The 22589-nt window shown below is 38.7% G+C and overlaps 1 protein-coding gene across 1 annotated transcript; it reads right to left on the reverse strand.

The window, feature by feature from the left end:
* Positions 1-222: 222 nt before the first annotated feature.
* Positions 223-1899, reverse strand: LOC102797966 (E3 ubiquitin-protein ligase TRIM21-like). Its single transcript, XM_006799090.3, has one exon. It carries the CDS (start codon positions 1876-1878, stop codon positions 223-225), a length of 1656 nt encoding a protein of 551 aa, XP_006799153.2. The 5' UTR covers positions 1879-1899.
* Positions 1900-22589: the final 20690 nt, after the last annotated feature.

The raw sequence follows: 22589 nt of genomic DNA on the forward strand, positions 1-22589 counted from the left end.
TCCAGATAGGGAGGCAAAGAACCCTGGCTTCATCAAGCTGAACTAAAACTTTGGTGGATGAACCTGTTTTCAATAACGTCTGGTGATCATAAGACAGCGTGGAACTGACATCTTGCACAACGTTGGCTAAAAATAATAAAATGAGACAAATAAGAAAGAGCGGTAGACGGTGTGCCAAACACACAGGTGCCACCTTTACTTCAATCAGTTCATCAAATAAAATCAGTCGTTGATCGACTCAGTTTGACCGACAGGACATATGATCAGAGGTGAAGAGTTGTTACCACCCTGATTCAGATAGGGACTGAAGTATGGGTGGAGTTTGTGAGTGAAGGAGCAGCCAGTAAAGGAGTAGATCAGAGCTCCAGTACCTACATCATAAAAGGAGACCAGACCCTCCTCATAATCCACAAACACCCCCACCTTCTCAGGGCCAGAATAAAGACAGAGACGGAATGAAGGCCCTGCACAAGCTCTGTATTCATTCCCATTCCTCAGCACTACAGTCCAGAGACCATACTGAGGTCTCAGCATAACATTTCCCTTCCTGTTGATCGACTCTCTGGCCACTCCCAAGTCCCAGTCAGTCTTTCCTTTAACCTGAACCTCAAAGTAAAATCTGCCTGAAGAGAAACTCTGCGCTCCTAAAACACAAACACAAGCAGAAAATCTCTCTGGGTTGTCTGGAACATTCATCCTCACATCACCACAGTATACTTGCTTCCCATCATCAGACAGGATGAGATTAGGATACGCTGTATCAGGATCCAGAGTCACATCCACTGCATACTGCTGGACCGTCTTCAGCTCGGCCTCAAACAGCTTCTTCAAGTCTTTCCTGAGTGTCTCCTCCAGCTGAGCCACAGCTCTCACCACAGTCCCCTCATATGATGGTGGATGGACTCTGACCTCTGTCCAGTCCTTGGTGGGTGGAGCAGCTTTCAGGGACGAGAAGCTTTGGAGGAGGTGGAGGTGGTCTTCAGAGTGTAAGAGCTGCTCCACCTCAAAGCTTCTCTTCATCAGCTCAGAGACTTCCCGTTCCAGATCTTTGATGAGACCTTCAGCCTGTTTCTCTGTAGTTTCCTGTTTGTCTTCGATCTCCTTTTTGAGCTCCTTCAGGCGTCTCTCAACAGACTCCTTCAGAGCAGTGAGGACCTGAACACCTTCTGCTTTCTGTCTGTCTGCAGCACCTTTACTCGTCTTCACTGACTCTTTGATCTCTTGAATTTTCAGTCGTCTCTTCTGGATCATCTGCTGAATCACAGCCTCTGTCTTCCCCAGCTCTGCCTTCTTTCCTTCATATTCTTCTCTCAGAGGAACAAACTCGTGGTTCTTGTGCTCTAAAACAGAGCAGAGCATGCAGACACATGTCTGGTCGGTCTTACAGAACAGCTCCAGGGGTTTTTCATGCTTCTTACACATCTTGTCTTCCAGGTTCTCCACTGCATTAATCAGCTGATGTCCTCTCAGAGCTTTCTTTGTCAGATGAGGCTCCAGGTGAGTCTGACAGTAGGAAGTCTGACACACCAGGCAGGACTTCAGGGCCTTCAGTCTGGTTCCAGTGCAGAAGTCACAGGGAACTTCTCCTGGTTTAGCAGCTTGTTGCTCTGAGCTGCTGCTGCTGGCTTTCTGCTGAGCTTCACGTCTGAACTGAGCAACCATCTCAGAGAACAAAGTGTTGATGTCTAGTTCGGGTCGTCTCTTGAACACTCTGTTACACATAGGACATTTATGTCTGCCATTAGCGTTCCAGTGCTGAGTGATGCAGTTTTTGCAGAAGTTGTGTCCACATGGTGTGCTGACTGGATCAGTGAACACATCCAGACAGATGGAGCACAGAAACTGATCTTCAGATTGCAGATTACTGGCAGCAGCCATGTCTGCACTCTGAGGGAGAAGGAAAAAAAAGTTTCAATTCAATTTTAATTTTATGTTTAAGAAGAAAGAAAAAGGAGTGTGTCAGTTTTTAATCTTTACATGTGTCCATCAGCCGTTTTGAGTTATTGCTGTGATGAGCAGATAAAGCACTTTAACCCTCTGAATTAACAAACCTCCAGGTGAGAGTGAAAAATGTGGAAATCACCAGAATGATGCCATTTGTCAAGGCCACAACAGACATGATTGGCAGAGTTTCTACTTTGTGATGGTTCTTGGACCATAACATTCTTAGGCAAAGTAAAGCAGCAGAAAATGTTCTAAAATTTTACCTGGTGTTAAAAACAAAACGTGTTCTCAGTTAAAATTTGAGTAGAATTTGGAAACTCCAGAATATTGATCTATTGGTCTGGAGTCTGCGAGTCAGTGTTTGATGTTCTGGTTCAGTTTCTATTCTTTGATGTTAGTCATGGTTCTGTTTCCTTGCTCTTCCCAGTTTAATCATTTGTGTTTCCTGTTCGCTTATTTTATTAGTCTTTAGGTTCTTGTTACTGTGTCTCACCTGTGAAGTGTGCCACTTCCTGTTTTATTTTGACAGTCCCCTGTCTCACATGCTTTGTGTTCAGTTGCTTAACTTTTGCTCTTTATCAGGTTGTCTGTTCATCTTCCCCATGTTCCCAGTCTCTAGTTTTTTCCGCCTTCCTTGTGCGGTGCTCTGAGTTTAGCTTCTCCCAGTTTACATTAGTTATTAGTTTTTCTTATTTTTGTAGCCTTGTGTATTCTGGCTAAATAAACGCCCGCCTTTTGTTAATAAGTTCCAGTCTCCTACTACTACTTGTCAGTACCTGGGTCCTCACCCTCATCTTTGATGACAGTCTACTGATATTGTTGGTGTAGTGGTAAACTTGTTCACAGTAGCTCAGTTCAGAATGAAATTTGAAAGGAAAAAGTATTTTCTTTATTTTTTCTAAGAAATCCATGTTAAAAGTGTTGAACATATATTGTTTGCAATATTTTGAAATTCAACTATATAGAATTCAGAAATTGTCATTTGTTGTCTTTTGCATTGTTCAGATTTTTATTAGTGTGTGTCCAAATGAGACTTTACAGGATGAGTTTGCTCAGCAGCATTAGACATGCAGTAGCCTGGCAACCTGTCCAGGGTGTATCCCGCCTGTATCATCTGGGAGCCTGAATTTGATCAGTAGTCATGAAAATGGATAGATGGGTTTTGCTGATGGTGATGCACCACCCTTTATTTAACTTCCTGTTCCTGTTTCAGTTGTTCATGATGAAAATGGTGGTATGTGAGACAGCTCAGCTAACAAAACTCTCCTCACTGTGTGACAAACACACTATTTCCTCTCAATGCTTCACAATAAAAGTTTGCCTGCACTTTGCTTTTAATATGAAAGAGCTAAAGGAAACAGAAGCACTAATAAGAAGAGGAAATGTGGAGTCAGCCTGAAGTCAAAAAGATAGAAGGTGCGTTCCAAAGAAACAAGGTCACTGAGGCACGCAAACCCCCTGACTACCTTAACTGAAAAATAAAACAACAAAAAATAAAATATTTCTCATCAGATTCTGACAACTAAAAACATGACATTTACCTTAATTGGATGGCCTATATCAGGGGTCGGCAACTGCGGCTCTTTAGTCCTTATACTGCGGCTCCGCGTGGTTTGGGAAAATAAATTAGTATTTAGCTGAAGTGTATTTTATTTACGTTAGTTCTTTTTAACTTGTAGTTCTAAATTGGAAGATTATTGTGATATTGAAATATAAAAATAAAATTATATTCTATTATTTTTTCATCGCTCAAAATAAGAGTCACACTCGCGGTCGCGGAAGCCGGTGTACCCGCCGAAACGCCGTGCATTTATCGAGACTTTCAACCCCAGGCAGGCCAATTATAGATCTTCGGATCCACATTATGTCAGCAGCTATTCTCCACCGTGAACTATGTTAAAGACAAACACCGCTCACGCCTGACAGATGACAGCTTACAGTCCTGCGTAAACTGACTTCGTACAGCCCCGATTAGCAGACGCTGTGCGCAGAGGTTCAGGAGCAGAAGTCCCATTGTAAACATATCACGGCAGACCGACGAAGTTTGCATGAACACGCTTTTCAGCATGTATTTATTGACCACTTTTCACACACGGTTGCTGTACGCATACAGCCGGCTGTAGCTTTTCACCTCACAGCCCGACATACACCACCAACAACACAACAGCACAGACAGCGCAGACGTAAAGGCAGCGAGGCGTGATTGCGGGTGTCGCTCAGGTGCGTCCGCCTCCCCTGCAGCGGCGCTGCAGACCACGCCCCGCCGCACGCATTAACCTGGTAAAATACATATTTAGGCAGAATTTTGCAAATATCTATTTTTAATTTTTCAGCAGCATAGTGCTTTTTTACCAATTATTTTTTAAAAGTCATGTCAAGGTTCCAACAGCCCAAAGGCGATATAAGGGTGGTGGCTGACAACAGTGTTTGTTTGCTGGATCATTTTAGTTCAGCTGGGTGTCTTTCCTTTTGTTATATTTCTTTAAGAGTTCAAAATGTGTTAATTACATAAATAAAATGTAATTTTCTCTGTAGCACTTCAAGGATTTCACAAGCAACACACCTTAGTTGTTCACACAAAGCATAAAGGTAAAAAACAATATATACAGTGTTATCTTCATTTTAGATGTCAAAAAGTATTTGCGGCTCCCAGTGTTTTCTTTTGCGTGGAAACAGAGTCCAAATGGCTCTTTGGGTGTAAAAGGTTGCAGACCCCTGGCCTATATCAACATTTCTCGCTATTGCCAATATTAAGAAAACTAAAAAGGGTTGCCCTGGTAATAAAAGAAATCACCATGTCTTTTCCTACAATTTTAAAATTAATGTGTAGAGCACAGAAGGTTCAGAACAGAACATTTGAACTTTTTTCTTGTTTTAAGCTTGTTTGTTTTGCAAGGAACTGAACTCTGTTTGCAGCTGAACAGCTCCACTCTCCTTTCTCTTCAATCCACTCTACAACAACAATCTCCTGCTTCCCTTACAGATGTATCCCTATCCAAGTTGTTTGTTTTGCTCTGCCCTGCCCTCTGAGAAACCTGACACTGGCTCATTTGCACACTAACAGTGATTGGATGTTTAGCTGCAGGGAGCGATCTCTGCGGAGTGCTGTGTGAGTCTGCGCACAAACTAGTGGTGGGAATTCTGGCTCTTTTTAGAGAGCCGACTCTTTTGGCTCCCAAGCGGTTGTTGAGGTTATTTTGTTGCTATAATTAATTTATTATGAACAACAATATAAAATTATGCACAAAATGAATTACTAATGTAAAAAAAACCGTGTTTTTATTTATATATGTTTATTATACACATATACTTTTATTTATTCACTCCACATAAAATGTAAAAAATTATAAAATATTATAATTATATTATATAAATTATAAAATACAAAAACAAACTGTTTACAATTCAACTTTTAACTCTTTAAATTTTCAGCTTTTTCCTTTTAAACAAATTTAAAGTGAAACAACACAAAACACTGCAAACCACAACACAATAAAATATAGATTAAAATATGCAAAACCAAAAGAAAAAAAATGCACCTCCATTAATATCACACTCAGCTGACTGTGTGTGATCTTCCCATTGCACTGATGGGCGGACAGTTCTCAGGTGCCTGTGCAGGTTGTTTGTGTGCTCTCTATGATATCCTTTTCTTGCAGACTCTACACACTTTGCATTGTCAGTAAAATTTAAATGGTTTCAGATTTTGCTTCTTTTCTTGGCGTCACTCATTTTCTTTATTTAATTGGATTCCGTTGTGGAAGAGAAATTGTTCAAGCCGTGTTTCTGAAGTAACAAAGAGCCGACGGATGGCCTGGATTGCAGCCATTCGAAGACCAAATATAACGTTTCAGAACACTCCAGCTCACATGTTAGTCTGCTCCAAGCATTTCCACAAAGGTAAGTCTTCTGTTGTAGTTATTATGTATTTTATCATAACATAATTGTTGATGTAGGTTACAAATAAGTCTTATATTGATTTGAATTGAATTCGTTGCGCTATGCTGCTTTGTTTACTGTGGCTTTGCGGGCTAATGTTTGTTGTGTTTTGTAGGAAAACCAGCCTACAAAATGCTGGAATGCGATCCAGACTGGGCACCCTCTATCAACCTGGGTCATACCGAGTTTAAAGCTGCTACCACAGCGAGATTTGCTCGGTTAAGAGAGAGAGCGAGATCAAAACAGCCACTAAAAGTCCCGCATATATGTGCTCAAGTGTTGTATTGAAGCAATCAAGTGATGAATAACTGTTTTCCAGTATGTTGTTTTGATGTTTTTTTTTTTTTTGGGGGGGGGGGGGGGGGGGGGGGGGGTTTGCATTGTTGATTTGTTTTTCACCGAAGCAGCTAATAAAGCATCCATCCATCCATCCATCCATCCATTCACTTCCATTTATCCTTTTCAGGGTCGCAGGGGGCGCTGGAGCCTATCCCAGCTGTCATAGGGCGAGAGGCGGGGTACACCCTGGACAGGTCGCCAGTCTGTCGCAGGGCCAACACACAGGGACAGACAACCATAATAAAGCATAATGGAATATAATTTAGCCTCTTTCTTGTAAGATTCTATAATAGAATGAAACAATCAAGACAATAAATTGAATGAATTACGAAACACTTATTTTATTTCTTTTGGATCTGAAAATGTTGTGTAACACTACAACCTGAAACGACAAATAGATTGCGTTGGCCTGTACAGGAGATAAAGAAAAAAATTTAACAACAGCTGTGAAATGGAATAGTCCAAATCACGAAAGTAAACTGGACCTGAGCTTGTTGCAGGGATCTGAAGTTACTAAACATTTCATGAGTGTATGCACTCACACTTAGGACCATATAATTATTAATATGTGCATGATGCAAGTTGGGCAGCACACTAATGTCTCCTTCCGGTTATCATCAGGTTCCCCCAGATCTCCAGTTCTGCAAGTTGTTTACATGCCCCACCCTCCCTCCCTCCTTGTTTTCAATTCTGTAACTTCTTCATTTCTATTTAATACATGGGGATCTGCCAGGCCCGGGAGCCATCGCCAGTCCCCTTTGAGGTCTTCCCCAAACCGCAGCTCAATTCATGTCAAAGCATTCACTTCTACTAAAACACTGTCACACCTAAAATGAGGATGTGGGCCCAGCTAGTGAAATTTTCTTTCTCAACTTCTAAAAGCTTGACTTAAGGGGCGTTGCCTCCTCTTGTACCAGTGTAGAGCCAGCCCCATTCATATGACTCATTTAAATGTCCTCCTGAAAGTGAAACTCTTACACACATATGGTTTAAGGCCAGCTACAAAAATACGTCTGTGCACAATTTTCAGTCTCAAACTGACTCTCAGCCTCTTTCTTAGGTTTTTGTTTGTTTTTTATGACCTCCATAAAACACTGGTGTTTAAGTAAGATCAGTGTTTTCTAGTCTTCTGCAGTTCTCAGTGCACACTCTTCTCTTTTCCTAAGTCCTCATCATGTCTCCTAACAACTTTTCCTTGACCTCAGTGTTTTCATTGAGGTCAAGGAAAGCAGGTTAGGAATATGAGGTAGGAGGTACTTGTGGACACCCAGAGGTTTATTCTCCTGAGCAGTGCCACAGTGAGACTCTTTCAAACAGCAGCTCCATGTTTCTACAGTAGATCAGTAGCTATATGAGCACATTTCTATTGAACCAATGTGACTGTGATGAACAGAGTGATCAGCTACACTCACCACTGTTGCTGAGAGAAACTTGATGGACTCGGCTGAATCTTCTTTCAGAGACAAAGAGGACGCAACTGCAGCTCTGCTCCCTCATACATTCCACTTCTTGCTCCGCCTCTGCATGTACATGTTTGCATTTCCTGCATTAGAGGATCAGCTGGTTTGTAGCCGCTAACTGGTGTAGCAGGGGGCAGGAGTGGATCCTGAATTTACACAGTAATGACGGCGTCAGGGAATCAGGAGTAACTCAGCTGTTTTCTCTGAGCTGAAATGATGCTTGAAATTTAAGATGTTAGAAATTCTCTCCTTTCAGCCTGCTGCAGGTACAGGTGACATCAGGTTAAAAGTTGTTCATCTACATTTCTGTATTTTTATTACTCAAAATATGTAAATATACTTTTATGTTCATATATATTTGTATTTTCTAATTAGTGTTCTTAAATATATACAACAATAACATTAATTATAATTAATTACAGTATATTATAATTATCATTATAATGTTATCATTATTATTATCATTATTAGTAGTGGTAATCTGGATTAACCAACTAGCCTGGCTCTGGTCGTTGACGCTGTGAGAGGAAGTACAGTGTACTACCAGCTAGGGGTGCAACGATACACAAAATTCACGGTTCGGTTCGGTTCGATACTTTGGTGTCACGGTTCGATATTTTTTTCGATACAAAAAAAATGTTCATGCCTTTTTATTAATTTGTCATTTATTAAATTTTCACGGCACATTCTGCACCACATCTCTGTGGTTTATCATTTGTTTGAAGCCAGCTCACCTCCTGCAACCACTTTTCCGAGAATACGAGCTTCTTTTGTAGTTCGGACTCCTTCTGACATTTCTTTGGAGGTGAAGAACACCAAAGTAATTGCTTAAAGGAGCTTCTTCGACATCTTTAAGAGTTCTAAATAAATGACAGCGAATGCGCAGCTGTGGACCACTTATGTGCAGCCCTGGTTATTTAGCTCGTCATATTGCAGCCACAGAAATTCTTTTGTCCATGAAACCATAAAGCTGCACTTTCTTTTTGCCTTATAGTCTGATTTGTCATAACTTTTCCGTTTCCGTTGTGGTAAGCTTTTCTTTGGCTGTCACTTCTTCACCCTGACCTGTCTTATTTGGCTCAGCAGAACTAAAATATATATCCTGCTGCTTTTACACACGCACTCACATAACGCTCAGCGATTCTCTGCGCGATCAACCTCTCACATGTTTAAGCTGCGGGAAATTTCACTTGTCATGTTTGCATAGTAAGCTAACGATTGATAAGACGATGTCAGAGGAATTGGTGCTCAAATTATCGTCACTCACCGATCAGTGCTGTCGCTCTCTATACACAGTTCACACGATTGCAAAGTGAAAGCAAAAAACAAAGCACAAGCAAACACAAGCAAATTCAAACGCGATTTCAATATGTCACATATTGACAGTGGCTCACCGATGCCAATGACATAATTACCCAGCTACATTTCCGAAAGAATGCAAAAGCACTGACATAGATTTTTCCTTCCTACGATAGGCCGACGGGCAGGGCAGAGATAGAGTTTGGTAGCCCGACTGGAAAAATCGCTAGCGATTTTGCGAGCCCTGTATCTGATTGAGGAATCACTCATCTTTGGAAAAGAGAGTTTATTACAGAGAAATGGCTCTTTCCAAAATAAAAGCTATACTATACGCTTCTTCTGGGCTATATCTCAGCAGCATATTAAACATATCAGGTCCCCATAAGGAGAATCATGTGCTAACGGCTGTCTAAATGACTCGGGTAAAGTTTGCAGCATGCCTGCTTGTTGTTTTTGTCTGCTTCCACTTGTCTTTGCACTTGGATGATGTCGGCGTAAATGTGCAGTCATATTCGTTGTGTTCCCACTAGTGCTGTCAGCGTTAATCTGAAATGACGTTAACGCCACAACACGGCAAATCTCTGTTAACGAGCTACTGCGGATCGCCCCGTGCGTGGGGCTGGACGGCCAATACGTTAACGAGCTAACTGCGCTAACACACTAGTTCCCACCCATGTAATTGAGCATTTCTGGCATATCCAACATACTGTTTTACTTTAGTCCATGACACGCTTACCTTCAGGGTCATACGTCACATGAAGACCAAAATAGTTCCAAACGCCAGATCTGAATGAGGGTGGGGGAGGTTCAATTTGCCATGTTGCAAGGAGAGCTTCTGTCTCGCTAGCTTGCCCTGCGCTCAGTGAATCTGTGTTCGACTACTCCGCCTAGGCTGCACTGTGGAGCGCAGATCCACTGAGCGCTCAACACAGACAGCACCGTCAGAAGGAAAGTTGATAAAAGAAATTAAAAATGTTGTATTGTTCGATACATATGCGTACCGAACCGAAAGCACTGTATCGAACGGTTCAATATCGATACGAGTATCGTTGCACCCCTACTACCAGCGCGTTTCAGCCTGCCGGCCACCGTACTGGTGATGGGAATTCCGGCTCTTTCTAGAGAACCGAAATCACAACAACAGTCGCCTCAAGGCGAGTTTTGGAGTTTGTACGGTGACCCCTAGAGACAAAGCACGTACAAACTCCAAAACACGTATAAACTCTAAAAAGCACGTACAAACTCCAAAGCACATTGTTAACTGAACTTCCAAAACAGAGCTACGTAGATCACTTAAATTACACAGTTGAAAGCATATGTGTATTCTTTGTGTATTTATACACAAACACTCATATATATTCAAATAGTTTAAAAAAAAATGTTCATTTACATGTTACTACCACACACCAAAACTGGTCGTTGGTACTTCCTGGCTTGTGTAGCCACTAGGTCACAAAAGCTCAACACTGCCCCTAGCATCCTGGAGCACTTCCGTTGTGTGCTCCAGGATGAGTTTGTACGTGTTTTGGAGGTTTCACGTGTTTTGGACTTGGTACGTGCTTTGTCTCTAGGGGCCATAGTAAATATACTTTTATTTATTCACTCCACATAAAATGTAATAAATAAATTATATAATACAAAAAACAACTACTCACATTTCAACTTTTAACTATTTAAATTTTCAGCTTTTTCCTTTTAAACAAATTTAAAGTGAAACAACACAAAACACTGCAAACCACAACACAATACACAAAAAGAAGATGCAGATTCTCTGTCATATGAGCCTGCACGATATAATAGTTGTGGATGATTACTCCACCTTTCTAATGTGACATTGTTGTCCTTGGCTCTATTTCTCTCGCTTTCCCTCTGCCTCTGTTCCTGTGCTACTGCGAGTGTAACTACCGCCCCTCCCCCCTCTGCTCAGCGCAAGCACAAGGCTCTTGTGCGGAGTGAAGCGGAAAAAAGTGAGCGAGAGAGGGTGAGAGAAAGAAGAAAAAAAAAAACACGGCTCCCAATAAGGAACAGGCTCACGTCGTTCACATCAAAGAGTCGGCTCTAAGAGCCGTTTCGTTCACAACTGACACATTAGTGATGGTAAATTCGATTCTTTTTACTGAATCGAGTTTGAATGAGTCACTCACCAAAATGAATCGGGTTTTTGAGTCATTTGAGTCACTGAGTCAGTTGCCCAGAGAGTGAAAAAATGTACATTTTCACTCAAACTTAATATGTTTCCTATAAATCCTACTGCTAAGATGAGTGATTGAAAAAGAAAAACAACTATTTTTATAGAGCAAAAAAAATTAAGATTTCTAAAGGGAACATTTATTTTATTTATTTTTATTTTATTTTATTAGTATTTTCCTCAAATGTGTCAAATATATATTTTCTCATCTAAATGTCCACTGAGCTGTGAGCCAAGGGGCAGTAATGCGCCTTAACATTGGTTGCCAACCAAAAAGAAGAAGAAGAAGCTGTGAGCCAGGAGGGAGGGGCTGAGTGAGTGAGTGGCCCTCAATTCTCAAGTACGCAAGTCCAGACTCGCAGAACGCACAGGAGTACGGACTTGCCGAGAATGCGAGCACGGACTCGCGATTTGTACAATTGGAACACCAACGTACTTGATGATGTCACAGCTCCGGAGTTTTTACTGCCGTCCCCTCTTAATTTAACTGTGAGTAATATGTTATGAAGCTTTAATCACAGCCAAACCGATTTACTCATTTACTCAACACTGAAATAAACCAAACATTGACATTTTGAAGTTACCTAAGAGACTTATATATCATGTTTAACCTGAGCAGTGAAAGACAGCGGGGGGGGGTTGAAAACAATGTGCCGGGAGTCCGCTGTTGTCGCCGGGTCTAGTAATCCTCGACCTCCCGGTCTGCTATGGAGTTGGCGGGTCACAGACATCTCCGAAAACGTCGGAGCACGTTTGGAAATATATGATATCTTGATAAATCAAGCAGATATTTGAAGTTTACACCGCTACATTCTCGCTTGAAAATAACTTAAAAGTTTATTTTGTGACCCAGAAAGAGTAATATTTAAACGTTTTTAGCCGCGCTCGTCTGCCATTGCCGCGTTTGAGTTTTGCACGAAATGCATTCTGGGATATTTAGCTGTACCAAGTCCACACACGTCACCACTGATGCATGCTCGATAAAACAGGCGGAGCGAGAACACATCTGGGACTTTTTCGTGTTCTCGGCTTGATGTGTACTTTGAATTGGAACAGTACTTGGTCTCCAACTGATGACGTATCACGAGTACACGAGAACCCAAGTATGCACAAGTACACATATTGAGACAGGCCCAGTGATTCGTTTACGCTACAATTCAGCACAGGAAGGGAAGGGGTGAGTAACTCAAATGTGCTGTTAGCATGTTAGAAGAGCGATGCTACTGTGAACAGAGGAGCTATTGTCTTGATGTGAGCTTTCTACTCAGGGTTTTTTCTTCCAGTTCAGAGCAGAAATGTTTCTGTTAATAAACTGGCTGTTGTTTTTTCCCCACAATTTTAATTATACGCTAGATATATTTCTACTAATGAAATTAGTTTGCTAACAGCAACAGGGATGAGTCAGTGAATGAGTCAGTTGGGCTTGTGAATCATGATTCACAAGTCAGTAAAGTGATTCTCGAGCGTTGAACGATTCGTTCATGATTCGCACATCACTACGATACATCGCTAAAACAGAGACTTAACTGAAAAACACACATACAATTTCCACAAAGAATATTTTATTTTATAATATTTGATTCATTCCCACAGCCAGGTTATGTGTCTTTATAACAACCTTCAACTGAATTAGGTTATACACAGTTTTTTATGTGTGCTATTCTTTAGGAGTTCATTTTAATATAGAGCTTGTGAGTCATGTCCAAAAGGTAAAACGAGGCTGCTTCTGAATTTCATTGTGAATTATCCTCAAATCTTCATCCCAGTGACCCAAATTTTAAGTCTATATTTAAGACTTCTGTTTGTTTTCCAGAAGAAAATTCAGTTGGACACTGGGCTGTCTGGTGCTCTTCTGTTTCCAGTGTGCATCATGAAACCAAAAAATTAGTTCTTACATAGCTGCTGGGATCTGGGTCACATGTGTTGTGTCATATGTGGTGTTGTATACAGCATACATTGGCTCTTCCTGACCTAAAAATAAATAAACTGCTAGGCTGTGAGGCTGCAAAAATTTAATTAGAACATCTTAGTCACAAATATTACCAGAAACTTTCTCCTTCTAAAAAGCTGGTTTAGATTTGGAATATGGTGTCATAACTATTACACTGAAGCTGAATGAAAATGTGTAGGTTTTTGGTTTTTTGCACTCTAATGTTTTAATGAGACAAATGTCTGACTGGAAATCCAAGTATCGTAATGACTGGGAGACCTTATTGTTTGAGCCATGCTACCAGACAAATACCATAAAGCATTTGAAAAACCTTTACCTCAACTAATTTTTAAGATAATGGCATCCAACTTTCCTTTTAAGAAGCATATCTTTCCCCTTTTCTGTTTTTTCAGGATGATCTGAAATTGGTCAAGTTAGAGGCATTTGATGAAATAAACATAGGATGACCCAGTGAAGAGCTTCCAGCTGTGAATCATAGGCACAAAGTTAAGCCTTCAGATTCACAAAGAAATAACACTTTCCTTACGAATTTTCGTCAAATCTTTGTTCCACTGACCCAATTTTAGGCCCAAATTTAAGGCTGCTGTTGTTTTGTTTGTTTTTTTACAAGAAAACTCAGTCGGCTGGACTTTGTGCTGTGTGGCACTGTTCTGCTTCAGCTGTGCATCATGAAAACCAAAAAGGAATTCTTGTATAGCGGTAGGCATCTGGGTCACTCTGCTGCTATTTTACTTGAAAGCGCTCAAATAATCTTTTTCAGGACTTTGCTCCATATGTCTTTCCCTCATGTCTTTCTATAAAATGAAGCTCACTGCTGAATAATTCACCACCACTTGGAGTTGAGTTATAGAACCAGAGAGGGAATATTGTTTTCTCATAGCTGATACCCTAACAGAGTGATCTCTTTGAGGAAACAAAGTACTCACGCATATAATATTCCAAGTTCAATACTAATATTTTAGTAATTTGACCAGCGTCTTAAAAAATAATCGAAGCTATGGCTCCCATAATACATTAAAAGAATACTAACACACACACACACACACACACACACACACACACAATGTAGCTCAACTTTATGTGCTTTGAGGCCACACAGCAAAAATGGTACATTCTTAATCTTCATGCCAGATAAGTCTACACACAGATTTCTTTATGCTGCAAAGTTGTTTTTTGGGTATAAAAACTCAGGGCTCATTTATCTCTACAGAAATATCAAATTAATTTGTCACTTTGAAATTTGATAGCAGGTGATTAGTACTTTAAAAGTGTAGGCTAAATTATTTGCAAACCTTTACTATGGTTATCATGCAAGCAGTGGTTTCTAATCTCCTACTGAGGTCTTTACAGGTTTTTACACCGTGAATAGCTTACTGTAGTATTTATGCTAGGTGAGGCTATTAGCTACCACGCTCTCCATCTAAGTGGCTTGTGAAATTTTGTTGCAACTGTCTTTGTAAAAGAGATAAAGACATTTATTTTTGAACAAAATACCAAGTTGTGGATTTAGACTATCCAGCTTTCTTCACCATGTTTGTGTTCAGGATATTTTTTTTAACACACTGTAACCTGAGGGTTCACTAGATGGTTTGGAATCTCTCTGAATAATTAGGAACAGCAAGCTGGAGACGGATAACTTTTTAGAGGCCTCTTTACTCTCAGCACACAGCAACAACAACCCACACTTCCTGTGTGCCGCCCTCATGAATACTTCACTGACCTCTCAGAAGCCAGGGAATCTTATACTCAGATCAAAACAGGGAAAACAACCAGGTAGATATAACACATACTTATTACTGGTTTGAACATGCATGTCTAAACATTCAAACGTGTAAACATGTAAATATCAAAACACGTAACTACCAAATAGCTACATAACTAGCTTTATAACCTTTGTAAACACCTCTTTGTATATCAAATTAGATTTAAATTTACTTCTACACTTTACAACACTTAGCATAGCTACCTAATGCTAAAGCATGATAAAAAAAACTACACATTAGCATCAGTGGTTCTTGACTGCAGCCTGCAGTGTCCTAAGTAGCTACTTTCCTACAAAGGCAACTTCCCTTGAGGTCATAATTTTACTGAATGGCTCCTTTTTAAGAATTGATGAGATTTAGCTGAATCGATTTGTTGAGAGCTACAGTAATAGAGATCTGGGGGTGGGGAAATTGGCAAATTTCAATTAGTTAATGTCCAAACAGCTTGCTAACCAAGCTTGCTAGTTGCCGCTGATAATTTAGAACTTTAGAATAATTTAGAAAAAGCAATATAGCAGCAGCCAAAATGCTATTAGTGAGTTCAAAACTGAATGTTTGAAGGCTTACTAACCAGGTAAACATCATTTATTTAATATGTGTCAAAAAGTGACTGAATGATCTCACATTGTCTGCACCAAAATGTACGGTCACATCTAATATCGCACCAAGATACCCAGTTTGTAAAACTGTAGGTAAATAACTATAAATTTGATATAAATGACAGTGATTATTTAAACCAGTGGGGTCTTAAATGACAGCATGACAGTGGGAGCTTTACATCCCAGAATGCTAAATGGCTGTTTAACTGCAGGTACTTGTCTCCCTCCATCTCACCCACCTGCTCCAGATGGAGGTAAGGGATATCACAGTGTGTGGGCTTCATTGCTGGAAGCAGTTAATTCCACTAAGCAATGGGATGGTTTGTCAGTCTAGCTTGCATGTCTTTTGTATTTGCCTCTCAAATGGCTGCATTTAATTCAAACGTAAAAGGGGAGTGTGCGTCATTACAGAGGTCACATTTCTTCACACTGAGATGATCATTTTCTATATGTAGCGTAAACAAACAAGCCTTCAAATGTGAAAAATCAGTTCCCAATAAATTGGTTTTAATAATGACTTACTAAAATAACAATTTGCAAGTAATGAAGTGATTCTTTTTTTTAAAGTATCAAAAGTAACTTTCCAGATGAGCTAGCCTAACCTTCATTCACCCCAAACCTGACCAGGACATAGCTGGAAGCCTAGTCTCATTATGAGGAGATTAGCTGTACAGCTAGGGTGACTCTAAGAGGATCGGATGGCCTCGAAATTCTCACTCTCTTCTGACTTTGTTATCTGGTTTCACCCCCACCTGTCTATCTAGGTTTTCCGACGCAGTGGGGGTCGGAAAACCTAGTTCTAGTTCTAATTTCTTTTCATTATCTATCATCAGTTTCTCTGCAGGGGCCATGCTGTTATATCAACTGCCAGACTCTTCTTCTTTCTGGCTGTTGGAGGTAAATGCAATGTATTTGCCAACGGCAACAGTTGCCTCAGTGTATCCCCCATTCTGTAATTCATTTCTATTCGAGCTGGTGTACATTTTTCTCTTGTGTCAGTGTTTCTCTGCATCAAGATTGACAAAGAAAATCATTGAGCGTTCAAAGCTGGTTGTCTTTCAGGAGGTTATTTAACTGCAGCAATCAATCTGCAGTGCCAACATAATCAACCACGGGCACTGCACAGACTAATATTGAATATACCGTTCGCAGTAAAACCTGAACATCAATAGAAGTAATGAGATATTCTGCGGATAGCTCCTTTGTCAATACTTGTCGTATTCCAGTTGACGTGTGACATTTACCTGACTTTTAAATGCTGAGTGTGTTTCTATCTACTTCCTGTCCTAGTCCTCCAGAACATGAACATGAAATACAGAGTTACTATATTATCTCCCACCAACACGCACTAATCCAGGATTTTGCAGTCCCGTTGCTCGGATGGTTCTCATCTAGTCTGTTATGACCTTTTGTCTTAGAACTCCTCACTGTTAGTGCACTGTGTTCTTACTTTGTAGCTTTAAACTTCTAATTCTTGTCACAGACTGTTTCTTTTAAATCTTTTGCTATTATTACTCAGCACACATTGTTACTTAATATTGTCTATTCATCTGAATGCTTCAGTACATTTCACTTTGCTTGGTCAAAGCTGGTTTACTGACCCTGCAAACTGCTGAGCAGTAGTGCAGGACCACATTGCAGCAGTGTGATGATTTTTCAGACTGAGAGTTGTTTTCCATGTGCCTGTGGGTTTGTTTTTCCTTTCTCCCATAGTCCAAAAACATGCATGTCAATTGGTGATTCTAAAGTAGCTGTAGGTGTTAGTTTTGTGTGCACTATTAAACCAAATTAATTTCGTAGATGATGTAGCAACTTCTCCCTTCTTGAGTTAATGAATCCATTTGTGATTAACTTGAAGTGTTAGCGCTATTAAAGGTATAATTTCACAGTATATCTCCACTTGTCCATTAATGTTGTAGCATCCAAAGAAAAGTTTCTGAAGGTATTAATAAGCTGTTCTGTGTTTCCTACAGTTCAGTTGCTAAGGAAACTTTTATTTACCTTCATGCTATGAGAGGTTGGGTTGATTGCTGCACTGAGGTAGTACAGAGTGTGCAGAATTGTAACAAAGACAAGTTCAAGCAGTATAGATCTACCAGTAGGTAATTATTATAAATGCTTCATGCAGCACAAAAGCACATATATAAATGTATAAGATGTCATTTGAGAAAGTATGCTAACGTTACTTGTGGCAGCCTATAGTAATGGAATGTGTTTTGAATTACAGTACTTTTGTGTCAACAGAAAATGAAAACAAAAAAGTATGTATGAAAATGACATTTTTTTAGGATTTTGGAAAGCAGGGCAGCACGGTAGTTAGCACTGTTTCCTTACCGCAACAAGGTCCTGGGTTTGAATCCAACAACTGGCTTTCTGTGTGGAGATTCCATGTTTTTCCCTGTGTCTGTGCTTGTTCTCTCCAGGTACTCAAGCTTCTCCTCACAGTCCAAAGACATGCAGTTGGTGGGGTTAAGTTAATTGGTGACTCTAAATTCCCCATAGGTGCAAATGATGATCTCTCTGTGTTAACCCTCTGACAGACTGAGGTTGTACCCTACCGCTGCCCCATGGCACCTGGTATTCCGGCTTTCTTGGTGTGAGAAGGCAGACAATGGTAAACAGCAAGTATTACCGTGTGTGCTCGTGTTCAAGATTGACATATGTTTGTACTGGCTTATGTGGAGTTAGTTTGGTAGGGATTGGATCCTGTTATTTAAAATATTGGGGTTTTTTTTATGTATTTGTAATTCTGTGATTTTAATGCTAAAATGTGTCTAGCTAACCTGCAAACTAGAAATCCAATCCACAGCACCATGCTGGTCTTGTCAGTGATACCAGATTTGATTGATCGAAAGTAACCAAGTCTAAATATGACTCTTATTTCTTCATTTTTTCTTACATTTTGGAGGCTGATTAAAAGCAAAAATTAAAAGAAGCAGTGTTTTTTATCAGTATACATCAATAACCCAACACCAGGATTTCTTTCCTATGCACTCCTTTGTATAATATGTTAAAAGGTTTCAGTCTTTGAACAGAATGAACAGTGTTAAACAAATCTGACAAGGACACCTTACCCTGTCAGAGTAAGGACACTGGATATTATGAAAGAGAAGTGTGCCCAAAATCATTTGAATATCTTAACTTTTTTATCCAAACTACAAAAAGCATATAAAAAGCAAATAAAATTAACACAATCATTCCAAAACATGCTTTATGTGTTAAAATGAGTCAAAATAAGTAAATTTGGGGTGGAAAAACATCAAATGGGGCATTCTATCGGAGCACTAGGAGGATGTTTTTGCAGGAAAAAGTAAATCCTGATAAATATGATGAAGATATCTCAGAAAGCATCCACTAGCTCAGATGTTGAGCTAGATTCAGTGATATATAATCACCATGTTTTTGCGTTTTATCGCAGACACACCAAAAAATGGTGCACACCTCTTCCTCCTCATAGGCCATTGTTTCCGCTGACAACACATTTAACGTATACCATTATTAATCATGAGCAATTATTAGCTTTTGATAAATTCCCACTCAACCTAGAACAGGCTCGCGGCCAGTAACAAAAGACCGTTGGGGTTTACTATACGTTCGCTTCACTTCGTGTTGTTTATCTGTGAGTGCACTTACCGTTCATATGTACAAAGAAAATAAGAGTGTGTCAACCCACTTCTACAATAACACCAATAATACTTGTGAGTACTATACAGATGACCAATTCAATATGAATATTAAAATGGCAAATGCATTGTCGGTCATACATTTCAATAGTAGAAGCCTGTATAAAAATTTTTCTAAAATTACAGAATGTTTAAGTAAGTTAAAAAAGTTTAATATAATTGCAATATCAGAAACATGGCTCGATAATGAGAAAATTAGTGAAATGGGACTGGAAGGATACGAATTATTTACAATGAACAGGGTGAATAAAAAAGGAGGCGGTGTTGCCTTATATGTAGATAAAGTTTTGAAATGTAGTCTGATTGAATGTATGTCAAGCACCATAGATAACGTATTGGAATGTGTCACTATTGAAATCCATGTTGAAAAAGCTAACAATATAATTATAAGTTGCATCTATAGGACACCAGGTTCATGCCTTGAGACATTCAATGAAAAACTTGCTGCTATGTTTAGCAACCTAAATGATAAAAAAGTGCAAATAATTTGTGGTGATTTTAATATAGATTTGCTAAACCCAAATGGACATCAGAAAACAACAGATTTCATAAATACAATGTATAGTAACTCCCTTTTCCCTGTAATTATAAAACCAAGTAGAATAACAATTGATACAGCTACATTGATAGATAATATATTCACAAATAAAATTGACCATGAAATAGTAGGTGGACTTCTTATAACTGATATAAGCGATCATCTTCCTGTTTTTGCAATTTTTCAAAATTATTTTGGGATTAAAACTAAACAAAAGAATCAAATATTTGATATGATACGACTTAGAACAACAAGAGCCATTGCTGCCCTCCAGGTGGACTTAAAGGAACACAACTGGAATGAGGTTTTTGCAAATGAAGATTCAAATAGTGCATATGATGCATTCTTATCAACTGTAATTTCACTATATGAAAAACATTGTCCTTTAATGAAAATCACTAGAAAGCATCACAGATCAAATAAGCCATGGATCACAAAGGGGATAGAAGATGCATGTAAAAAGAAAAATAATCTATATAAGAGATTCATAAAACAGAGGACAAAAGATGCTGAAATAAAGTACAAGTTATATAAAAATAGATTAGTAAATATTATAAGAACAAGTAAGAAAGAATATTACCACAAATTATTGGAGCAAAGTAGAAGTAACACACAAGAAACATGGAGGATATTAAATAGTATAATCAAAAAGGGCTCAAAAAATAAGAATTATCCAGATTATTTTAAAAAAGATAAAGATATTGTGCTTGATAAAACTAAAGACATTGCAAATGAATTTAATGATTTCTTTGTAAATGTTGGCTTTAATTTAGCAAAAGAAATTCCAGAGTCAAGAAATAATAACGACCTAAATAAACATATTACTCAGAATGTGTCCTCCATGTTTATTGGTGCTGTAACTCATAGAGAAATAATTAACATTGTGAAGACATTTAAAAATAAAAAGTCCACTGACTGTTTTGGTATTGACATGATATTAGTTAAAAGTATTATAGAATATATAGTGCAACCTTTCGCATACATTTGTAATCTGTCCTTTCAAACTGGTGTATTTCCCTCACAAATGAAAATAGCAAAAGTTATTCCAATCCATAAAAACGGAGAGAGAAGTCAGTTTACCAATTATAGGCCAATATCACTGCTCCCACAGTTCTCAAAAATTTTAGAAAAGTTATTTGTTAATAGACTTGATAAATATATTGAGAAGCATAATCTCCTAAGTGATAACCAATATGGCTTTAGAGTGAAAAGGTCCACTTCGATGGCAGTGATGGAACTTGTAGAAGGGATATCTAATGCTATAGATAATAAGGAATATACTGTTGGTGTTTTTATAGACTTAAAAAAGGCGTTTGATACGATTGATCATTCTATATTAATGAATAAACTAGAGAGATATGGCATAAGAGGGTTAGCATACAAGTGGATGAAAAGTTACCTGGATGACAGATATCAATATGTCGAATTCAATAATGTAAAATCTAAGCAGTTGAAGGTAACTTGTGGTGTTCCTCAGGGCTCTGTGCTGGGCCCTAAATTATTTATATTATACATAAATGACATATGTAGCATTTCCAAACTGTTAAAATGTGTATTGTTTGCTGATGATACCACTCTGTATTGCTCAGGTAAAAACCTAGAACAGCTTCTGACTACAGCGGAAAAGGAGTTAAATATATTAAAAAACTGGTTTGATGTAAATAAGTTATCATTAAATATAAAGAAAACAAAATTGATTATTTTTGGCACTAGACAAATGAAAAATGTATCTAAAATCAGGGTTAATGGAATTGAAATTGAAAGAGTGTACGAAAATAAATTTCTTGGAGTGATAATTGATGATAAGCTGAGTTGGAAGTCTCATATAAACCATGTGAAAACAAAAATGTCAAAAACCATTGCTATTCTCTATAAAACAAAGCATGTCCTGAACAAAAAATCATTATACACACTCTATTGTACTCTGTTGCTTCCATATATGACTTACTGTCTGGAGATATGGGGTAATGCATATAAAACGAACACTCTTCCTATTTTCAAGTTGCAAAAAAGAGCTATAAGAATTATAAACCAATCAAACTATATAGAACCAACTAACATTTTGTTTATTAATCTGAATACCCTGAAATTTTATGATTTAGTTGAATATAAAATGGCACAGATAATGTATAAAGCACAAAATAACTTGCTTTGCCCCAGTACTCAAAAGCTGTTCAAAGTCAGAGAGAGTCAATATGACTTAAGGGGAACAGATTTCTTTAAAAAAAACAAGATAAGGACAAATATAAAGCAGAGATGTGTTTCTGTTAGAGGAGTTAACCTGTGGAATAGTTATGACAGTGATTTAAAAAGGTGTAGTTCATTTTCCTTGTTTAAAAATATGTTTAAAAATAGAGTATTAGAAAAATATATATATCAAGAATGAAAAGAGCAAAAAAAAAACAAAAACAAAAAACAAAAAAACCTCTTGATTCTTTTGCTTTGATGTAGTTACTTACTAAGGTGGAAAGTTTTTTGTTTTTTTGTTTTTTTCTTGTTTGTTTGTTTGTTTGTTTGGTTTTTGCTTTGTTTTATTATTTGCTTCGAGCCCTGTGTACAGGAGCTGCATGCTAAAAGATCTTTTGTTAAAAGGGTTGGCGTAATAAGCAAATGCTTCAGCCAATACCTTTTGATTAGCCTTGTCTCATGCTTTCTTGCTTTGTGGTAGATCTTTGTTCTGTCTTCACTGAGATATTTGAATGCTAATCAATAAAAAACATATCAAGATAAGAGTGTGTCAATCAGAAAGAAGAGTGCGTCCTTGGAGACAAGAGCAGCGTCTCCTCTGGCTGATGTGGCTTGTCACACAGCCAACTGCACAGGCCAACGCCAGAGGAGGAGGTGAAATGAGGAGCACGGTCACTGATAAAGAGAAGAGAAAGCAGC

This window comes from Neolamprologus brichardi, chromosome 13 (assembly GCF_056152115.1).
Source record: "Neolamprologus brichardi isolate AB-2024 chromosome 13, ASM5615211v1, whole genome shotgun sequence".
NCBI lineage: Eukaryota > Metazoa > Chordata > Actinopteri > Cichliformes > Cichlidae > Neolamprologus > Neolamprologus brichardi.